Source organism: Crassostrea angulata, chromosome 7, assembly GCF_025612915.1.
Source record: "Crassostrea angulata isolate pt1a10 chromosome 7, ASM2561291v2, whole genome shotgun sequence".
Classification (NCBI taxonomy): domain Eukaryota; kingdom Metazoa; phylum Mollusca; class Bivalvia; order Ostreida; family Ostreidae; genus Magallana; species Magallana angulata.
The window spans coordinates 37,760,827-37,771,104 of record NC_069117.1 but is presented as its reverse complement, the minus strand read 5'-3'; the positions used below and the strand labels follow the sequence as shown (position 1 = coordinate 37,771,104).

Sequence of the window (10,278 nt, the reverse complement as noted above, 5' to 3'; positions counted from 1 at the left end):
TATCGGTACACAAAATGTATTTGACAAATCAACATAACTTTAAACAAGACGTTATTGAAAAGACGACCATCTCAGAGGACCCTGCTTAAATAAAGGACAATAATGACTGCAATAATATTTTCTTAACTCCTGACACAAAAAATATGTTCAAGGTGATTGCAAGTACATTTAATTAGCACTCTCTGCGAAAAGTGTAAGGTGGATACATTAAGGTCAAGGTGAGAAAAAGTCGGACAAGGACTTTTACTCAAAGGTCAGTTACTAGTATGACCTTTATCTCTGACTTACAAACTTTGTTCAAGGTCGCCGTACACACTTAACCGAAAGGTACCATTTGGATGAAGTATGAACGAAATTTGGCAAAAGGGGGGATATATATGCCTCAGACAAGGAATTTACTTATAGTTATGTTATGATCTTAACGTTTGACAAACAAACTCGATAATTTTTCACCAAAAGCATTCTGTGGGTTAAGTATAGGTCAGAATCGGTAAAGTGGAGACTCTCAGAAAATGTGCTCCGGAAAAAACGATTTCGGACGGTCGTCCGAACGGACTGACAAAAATAGTGCTCTGTAAAAATGGATTGATTATAATATTTTCTTCAAGCGAAGGCTATCTATTATATCCATGAGAGAAATGGTACTTTGATATTGACTCTTATCAAATGCTTTTAAAGAATTCGGTGCATAATCTTGACCATATAACATATAATATAACATATATTTAATCAGATAAACTGATTTGTTTTATACATGTATATATAGGGGTTAGATAAAAAAAATGAATGTCAAATATGATAAATATACTAGTATACGGAAATAAGTACTTTCAAGACTGTTTGATGAACTAAGTGACCACGATAAGGCCAGTCCGGTCCACGAAGGTCAGTCTTCTACTCTTGAAATCAACAAAGGGTCAGTTGTCCCTCAACGCTGGAATTTATCATCGACGATAAGAAATAAATGCTAACGCTTGTATTGAGATAAAATTTAAATAATGAAACACGATTCAAACATACCATTTTACCTCTGTCATTGGATATTACACTCTAAAGTATATAAAATTATATTTGGCCTCTTTTTTTTCTTTTTTTTTTTTAATAAATATTTTTGTATGCTATAATTTACTTTAAAGTTGGTTATCAATAATTTTTATCACAAAAATATAGTAAAATTAGCGAAAAGGAAAAGTACATGTACGATTAAATACATCAAGGTAATACAAACGATCGAGGTTTATCATTTCTGCGTCTAAACGCGCTCGCAGATAAACACGCGTTAAATCCAGAGGCACTACGAATGGAGAACGGTATGTGTGGGACTAATACAGCGATAAAATATCAGCTGAAGCTAATATCAACACGTCTAATCGGGTCTATGTGTTTTCACTGGAAGCAGCTGCACCAATGAGAGAGACACGCTCATTTCTGTTGTCATTCCTATTCATTTCTGTCGCAAAATTTTAAAGAGCGGCATAAATATATTGTTGCACTGGAATTATTGGACAACTTTCTTTGCTTTTCTTGCGGAAGATGGTCGTGGAAACGTGTCAGAGGGTTTGTGAGTTGTGTCCCGGGGAGAAGATCGGCTCCTTTGTGGCTGTTGACTATGTCTTGTTCGCACTAGTTTTAGTTGTTTCGGCCCTTATTGGGGTTTTCTACATGATCAAAGAGTACAGGGCGGCAAAACAAATGACGTCAGACGATGTACTCATGGGAGGCAGGGACATCGGCATCTTTCCCATTGCAATGTCCCTGATGGCCAGCTTCATGGGTGCCATTACAGTGCTGGGCACCCCCACAGAAATGTACAATAACAACACCAGCTACTGGCTCGCTGGAATGGCTATGCTGATCACAGTGCCATTGACAAATCATATTTTTCTTCCATTCTTTCACGATTTGTCTTTAACGTCTGCTTATGAGGTAAGTCAATGACAACTAGCATTTGTACACACGTGGATTCTGTTTTAAAAGAGGATTTAATATTTATTCTAGCATTTTGAAATTTCAATACACTTCGTCAAAACTATAAGAATTTTGGTGAAGAAGTACATTTATTTTTAACTCTCCAATATCCCCCAAACCTAAAGAGAAAAAGGTTTGCATGTAATAAAGATTCATCCTTCGTTGGATTGCAAAACAGTTAAATATACATGTCCTTACATTCTGGAAAAGTTTTTTATCAACCTTTTTCAGTGTTAAAGTTAGTACAGAAATGAAGTTCATTAATAACTTTACACAAAACGAAGATTTATTGAAAGTAATTACCACAGTACTTTGCAGGGCAAAATGCACTGATCATCAAAATTGGCTCGTTTAACCAATTTACTTAAACAAAAAGTAAAGTTAAGAAACGTCAGAATCAAATCGCATTCAAAGGTGATAAGGAATTGAAAAGCATTATGTAACAGTAATCTTTCTATGACCAAGAGTTATTGAGTGGAGGAAGTGGAATGCAAATAACCCATAATACCAATTCATTACCTTTCCCTGCAACTGTCGGTGTACAGGTTTACATATCGATGCAACAAGTTCTAAACATTAATCTGCAAAGATGATCTTCACTATTTCTTTATCATGTAGTATTTAAATGAAGCAATATCTTTTCCAATAAAAGAAGTATTTGCATGGTCTAATGAGGATCCTATCTTAGACATCCCATACGTGCAAGTCTCCACCCAAATATGCTAGTTAATAAACCTCAAGAGTTAGCTGGTCATCTTTATCATTGCCATGCAATATCGCCGTCTATTGTTTAATATCAGTTTCCACGATCTCATTCAAGCGATGATTAGGTTAGTAAGATAGATTGTCTCAAGTGACGATGGTGCTAAATTGAAATTTCATTACCCTGCATTGTTTGATATGATGTCAACAAGATAAGATAAAGGGAATACCAAAATATTTGATCAGATAGTATACGCTCCTGAATCGGTCTTACTTTCAGAGCAAAGAAATGGGAAAGAAATACTAACTTAATCCCTTCATTTTTAAGCGGCATACGAAATTTTCACGTAAACTTCATTTGTTTTTTTTTTTTGTTTTTTTTTTTCAAAGCAATGGATGTGGCGATTAAATTTACATTTGTATTAGGCTTTTCATTCATTCACAAATATGTTGATACCTTAAGATAAGAGTTTTTTTTTAGACAAACGACGAAAGAAAATTAGCTGTTTTATATTCATTGCGTTTTTTGAAGCTGAAACTACTGTAAAAATTACCCACGTTTACCCATTTAGAGAGAGATGGTGGCTATATAGTGAGTAGAGTCATTCTCTTTGGTATTGTACACAAGTAAAAAGATATTAAAGCTTAAAATACGGCTTTAAAAGATTAAAATATACAAATTTTGTGGGAGGAGCTTGCTTATTTTACTTTTTAAATGTACAGGTCGCGTGGAAAATGTGTTAAGTTACTAATCAGTTGCTTATTAAAATGTAATAGGGAATGGGTCCATATCTTGCATATTTGCTAGCACCTACACGAACACAGACAAAACCCACAACACCAACCGTTTGTACATAGGATACCCAGTGGTTTGTTTATCTATCAGTAACATTATAGTGACATGACACAGTGGATTTGACTTATGCGTTATAGGTTCGAGTCCAATATATGTAAATAGTAAAATGGCGGACAGACCGATCCTACGACGGCTAGGGGGTCGTGGCCGAGACTCTATAATTGGTGTCCCAACATTATGTCCAGATAAAATGATCGCTTTATCAAATGAGGCCGTATCAAAAGTCAAAGGACGGTAGTTAGGTCAGCAGGTGAAATCTACGTCACATGATTAACACCAGGCAAATATTTGTCCAGTTTCGATCTGAAAAAAGAATATAGAACCATTTTAACAAGACCTTGGACTTTCGGTAGGATGTTACTATCTTTCTCTTGCGTCAAAACAATAAAATGACGCTGGTTTCAAGTGAAATATACACAGATTGCGTAGTCTTGGCTCAGCATCTAGAGCCAGAAAAATCTGGGTGATTTCAAAGAGCCATAGCTGAGTTGCCAGCAAAGAAATAGACAGGACTACGTCATATTGCTGTTTGACACAGCTACCCAAAGTCCAAGCTCCTGTTAAAATGGTTCTAAATCACTGAAAATATACCGAGTGCTTTCTCTTTTGTTATCAGCAAAATCGTGTACATCAGTGGTCACTTTTCCAAAAAATGTATATTGTCTATTGTTCATTGTAAATTGTTCATTTTCAAGCAGACATTACAATATCCCAAATCTTCAAAATTGTGAATGTATTTACGACATTGATGCCTCTTATTTATCAAGGTTCTTTGCCAAATTAGAATTTAGATTGAAAATGGAATCGCCAGTTAAATCTCTCTAACTTTTAAGAGATGCATTTTGTTGAGGGCTAAAATAGGCCGTGCTCTCCTGCCTAATCCCATTCAATATACAGGTATCATATTGAAAAAAATATTGTTTAGGTTAAATACATTTTGATTCCAAAATTGATTCTCCGTGGATTTACCTCAATGAAAATCAAATTCGTTAACGTAATTAATAATCTATTTAATATTTATTCAATGTATTTGGAAAAATAATTTTTTTTAAAATTTCTTTTTTCATTTTCATTTTCATCTGTTTGTTTAAAATCGCTTAAAACATTAATTAGGCACATTGCCTGCTGTTTAGTCCTTTTCTATGTAGTCATATATTCTTGAATTATACACGTCTTAAATTGTTTTGTTTAATGGTGTAATTTAGTACCGTTTCGTTTAATGAAATAATTAAGTACCGTTTTGTTAAATGAGATAATTAAGTAACGTTTTGTTAAATGGGATAATTAAGTAGCGTTTTGTTTAATGAGATAATTATGTACCGTTTTGTAAAATGAGATAATTTAACGTTTTTGTATTTTGGTATAATTAAGTTACGTTTTGTTTAATGGTGTAATTAGGTAACGTCTTATTTAATGAGACAATTAAGTGACGTTTCGTTTCATGAAATAATTAAGTAACGTTCCGTTTGATGAAATAATTAAGTAACGTTTCGTTTAAAGCGATAATTAATTAACGTTTTATTAAATGGGATAAATAAGTAACGTTTTGTTTTAACTATAATTAAGAAACGTTTTGTTAAATGGGATTATTAAGTAACATTTTTTTAATGAGATAATTAAGTACCGTCTTGTTAAATGAGATACTGTGGTTTCATCAATATTCGTTGAATACCAATTTTTGTGGATTTCGTTGTTAAGTTGATCCACGAAATTAAATGTTCATTGAAATGCAATTTCTATTAACATTTTGTATGATATGGTCATTGGTCACGAATTTACGTATCCTTGAAACTGTGATTTTCACTTTATCCACGAAAATTGATACCCTTAAATATTAATGAAACAACGGTAATAAGGAACGTTTTGTTTATTGGGATAAATAAGTAACGTTTTGTTACATGAGATAATTAAGTAACGTTTTGTTTTACAATGAGATAATTAAGTAACGTTTTGTTACATGAGATAATTAAGTAACGTTTTGTTTTACAATGAGATAATTAAGTAACGTTTTGTTTCATGAGATAATTCAGTAACGTTTTGTTTTACAATGAGATAATTAAGTAACGTTTTTTTTAATGAGATAATTGAGTAACGTTTTGTTTAATCAGATAATTAAGTAACGTTATTTTTAATGGGATAACTAAGTAATGTATATCATTTTTTTCTTCACTTCAGTATTTACAAAACAGATTTAGTAAGTCAGTACGAATATTTGCATCTGTGATATTCACCTTAAACATGGTAAGTTTAATTTTTATGTCATGGAGTTATAAAGCCTTAGATGTACACTAATATAATGAGTCATTTAGCTGTGATTTATCTTAATAATAATATAATATTCTATTTTTCAGCTGTTATATATGGGCGTGGTTTTATATGCCCCCTCTCTGGCTCTAAACCAAGGTATCATTACGATTTTACTTTTTGCTCAAACTTTCTCCAAGCTTCGCAAATCGGTGATTTTTTTCTTTCATATAGTTTTTTTTTATCAAATAAGAATTCTCCTTTCCTAACATTTCAGTGACCGGACTAAACTTGGAACTATGTATCACTTTAATTGGTCTCGTTTGTACATTTTATACAGCACTGGTAAGTACATCTAGTATATATTTTTCTATGGTAGTATCTGATAGGGTAAAAATAGTATGTAAACAAAAGAGAACACTATTTTGTTCATAGTCTAGCACAGTTGATTTTGCGTACCTCAAATTTCGATGTATCAAATACACCGTTGCAATACGTCGGTCAAATGGTTTTGAACCATTTAAACAAGAGTTTGGACTTTGAATAATTGTGTTAAACAGCAATGTGACGTAAGCCTGTCTATTTCATTGTCAGCCACTCAGACTCAGCCATGGCTCTCTGAAATCAACAAGATTTGTCTGGTTCTTGAGCTAAGACTACGCAATCGCGGTGCATATTTCGCTCGAAACCTTGTCATTTTTAACTTGTTTTGACGCAAGAATTAGATAGCTACATCCTACTGAAAGTCCAAGGTCTTGTAAAAATGGTTCTATAGTTAACTTCAATATCTCGAACCTTTGGAAATCTCGAAGTTTCATGAGTTCAGATGCAGATCTATTTGAACAGGGGGGTCTCCGAGCGGTGGTATGGACGGACACGTTCCAGACTTTTGTCGTGATAGCCGGTCTGATAGCCATCATTGCACAGGGGTCGGTAGACTTGGGCGGATTCGGGAACATTTGGGACATCGCAAATAAAGGAGGCCGCATCTTCTTTTTAGAGTAAGTGAAAAGTTTTGAATTTACATTCAGATACATTGACGTCCAGATGCCTTAAATTGGAACTGAGGATTGTAAAATTTTCAAGTTTAGAAGGAAACTTCTATCTAATGGATATTCTGAAATTTATATAATTTGAATTTTATTTGTTATATGTCAGAAACACTGAGGAAGAATTTTATTTAGTACACAGATGGACGATAAACTTAACAATTCTCCCAAACATTATTCATGATGACATTTAAATAACATGTATCATTAACACAAAAATGTATTTGTAGCTGGAGCGGAGATCCTACAACGAGGCATTCTGTTTGGTCCCTTGTGATTGGTTCAGTTTTTGGTCAGCTGACAATTTACGCAGCCAATCAGACTATGATTCAGAGATACCTTGCAATCAAAGAAATTAAAAATTCCCAAAGGTAAATGTACACAATCTTAATCTTAGATTAATTAAGTTCGAAGGCAAAAAAAACAAACAAAACAAGAGATGTTTGTGAAACACTTATGCCCCCCCCCCCTTGGAAACATCCACAAAGAAAATGAACGAAAACTGTAAATAACTGGAATTTTTCAAAGTCCAAAGGGCATAACTCTGTCTAAAACTGAACAATCGTACCCAATATCAAACTTAGATATTATCATTATTAATCTTTATCACCCCTGCGAATGTTATTGTCATTTAAATTTTAGATCACGTGTTTTAATTTGACCCTTTCAGTTTCGCACTAAAAATCGTCCCTCGTGTTCATAGTCTATTTCATAGAATCTAGGTACTTGTAGTCAAACATAAAAAATTAGAGGTTTATTGATTTTAAACTTTATCTTCGTTAACTGGTGGATAAAATGTGTTATAGAAATAAATGTGACAATACAAAAAAAATAGTTTTTTTTCTGCTGTTGCAACAATTAAAATGTCTATTAGAGATCCCCCTATGGGTTTATTTTCGATCCGCACCTGACCTAGTAATAGCATCAATAGTGAAACAGACTATACTATTTTATGCAGAATGTTCCTTGAAAATGGCTCGATATACTAAGTTTTGATACAAAACAGACACCCATTATTTTTTTTAAAAACATGGTATTGTACACAACAAGCATCGAACATGGCTATGATTTTATTAAGCAACCCAATGTTTACATTTTCAACCACTCTACACGTGGCTGAACACGAGCGATAACTCTGTTCTGAATATCATCGTTTAATTTAAATAACAGCTAGATGGTGAAATAGAACATACATCCAACACGGTTTTCATGTTTTAACATAAATCAAAGTAGGATATGATATGAAAAACGACTATTACTTACATATTTTTAGAATATTATCCGAACACATATACTTCCGCTCGAAAATTCACAGGAACTGAACAAATCTTCGTGAAGTCTCATGAACTTTCATTCGAGCACCTCTGGATTCATTATATACTTAGCAACGATAAAGAAAACATTCCGAACACATTCGCAGGGGTGTTTATACCAAATTTCATTTCAATATGTGTATATACATGGATATATATAAACTTCTGTGAAGAAAATGAACAAAAACTGCAAATAAATAGAATTTTTCTACGTCCATGGGGCATAAATTTGTCGAAAATTGCTCGATCATACCCAAAATTAAAATTGACCTAGATAATATTTAGATAAACTTGTATACAAAATTTCATATTAATATGTGCATCCTCTGTGAAGAAAATAAACGAAAACTGCAAATAACTGGAATTTTTCTACGTCCAAGGCCCATAAAATGTCGAGTAATATATCTTGAGTCATTCACATACAATGTTTATTTCATTTTGATATTTCCCCTCTTTTAAATTGCGCAAATTTGTTCAATAGGTATATTTACGTATTTATAGGGCGTTGTACCTGAGCTTGCCCCTGACCGTTGTTTTGTCCACTGTGGTCTGTCTGGTGGGTCTCGTAATCTACGCCACTTATCACGAATGTGACCCATTCCTGTTGGGACAGGTACACGCCAGAGACCAAGTAAGTGAAAATAAATTAAGATATAAAAAATACCAAATACTTTGTATTTTTCATTTCACATACTAAATAGAGATATTTTTCTTCAAAATAATCACAGTCTTCATCAATAATCTAAACTATGAAAAATGGAATTTTTCTTCGAGTTGCGCTCTTCCTCTCCTTTGTGATTGGTAGAAATTACATGATGTGAAAATTTACACTTATTTCATTGGTTGAAATACTGTTCGGTGCAAGGGAGATACTTTTTTAATGTGTTTTTTGCGTACGACTTGACAAATTTCGTAGATTTCAAAAGTGAGAAAACAGAAAAACAATGCAACGTCATGAATGAAATTCAGGCTTAATTTTTTCAGTACAACCAGTTGAAAGCAATTATTCTATTTTATCTTTTGAAATTGTTTGTTCTTTTATTTTTGTATTGTTTATGCAAATAGAAAAAATGTGAAAATTTGATACGGTATGGCTGATACCAGTAAAAACGTTTGGATATTAAATACGGTAAAACTAATACCAGTAAAACAAGATGCTGAATGCAGTGGTATTAAAGTGGAATATACATTGTCACAACGTGTGGTACGCATTTCTCAATTTTAGACAGGCACATATAAAAAAAAGGTTCCACTGACCATGAAATGTACATGTAGAAGAAGGCGACATTTCGTTTTCTTTGATAACTTATTGCTGTTAAAGATTTGCTCTAAAGACGGTAAGCTTTTTTTTTTTAAAGCTAAACTTGTTTATATATGTAGTTACTGCCCTTTATGGTGATGGACAGGCTGACATTTTTACCGGGGTTGCCGGGATTGTTTGTGGCTTGTCTGTTCAGCGCATCTCTAAGTTCCATTTCCTCTGGGCTAAACGCCCTCGCCATCGTCATTTTGGAGGACATATTGAAATTATACTGGGAAAGGGCTGGCTCTACCCCGTCAGCAACATGGCAAACCAGAATAGCTAAGATGTTAGGCAAGTAATGACCATGCAAAGATACATGCAGTCAATAAAATGTTGAAGTCTAAAGTCATGTAAAAGCAGTCAATAACATACTGTTTAACCGACCAACGGTTAAAAAGTTCTAAATAGTTGATATAGGTAATCATATAGAGAGTTAAAGTATTGTTTTCTCATGAGTCTTGATTTGGACATTTTAGGATTTGTTGCTGGAGGTTTGGTCATAGGCATCGCCTTCATAGCACAGTACCTTGGGCAAACTGTTTTACAGGTGAGCCATGGAATCTCCGAATGTTCTTTGGATTTCCATTTTGTACATTTTTCTTTCTTTTTCTTTTTTACACTATTGTTGTTTCAGATTATGTTGAGTATATTTGGAATGGTGGGCGGACCTTTGCTTGGTCTATTCATATCAGGAATATTTTTTCCATTTATCAATGCTCCAGTAAGTATACAAAAATATATATTCTTTGGTTTACCCATTGCTCCAAACACAATGCGAAAACAGATTTATTTCAAAATCAATGGTAATATTTTTAAAGGACTCTCTATATAGATGAAACTAAA

At 33.4% G+C, this 10,278-nt stretch overlaps 1 protein-coding gene across 1 annotated transcript in view; it reads left to right on the top strand.

Moving 5' to 3' along the window:
- Window positions 1-1,275: 1,275 nt before the first annotated feature.
- The window catches only part of LOC128155764 (sodium-coupled monocarboxylate transporter 1-like), a 10,911-nt gene continuing 1,908 nt past the window's right edge, over window positions 1,276-10,278 (top strand). Inside the window, exons 1-10 of the mRNA XM_052817616.1 lie at window positions 1,276-1,926; window positions 5,702-5,767; window positions 5,878-5,929; window positions 6,048-6,115; window positions 6,617-6,771; window positions 7,050-7,190; window positions 8,634-8,763; window positions 9,513-9,726; window positions 9,912-9,982; window positions 10,070-10,156. Of these exons, the coding sequence (XP_052673576.1) occupies window positions 1,534-1,926; window positions 5,702-5,767; window positions 5,878-5,929; window positions 6,048-6,115; window positions 6,617-6,771; window positions 7,050-7,190; window positions 8,634-8,763; window positions 9,513-9,726; window positions 9,912-9,982; window positions 10,070-10,156 (1,377 nt within the window). The 5' untranslated portion in view covers window positions 1,276-1,533. The remainder of the gene's footprint in view (window positions 1,927-5,701; window positions 5,768-5,877; window positions 5,930-6,047; window positions 6,116-6,616; window positions 6,772-7,049; window positions 7,191-8,633; window positions 8,764-9,512; window positions 9,727-9,911; window positions 9,983-10,069; window positions 10,157-10,278) is intronic.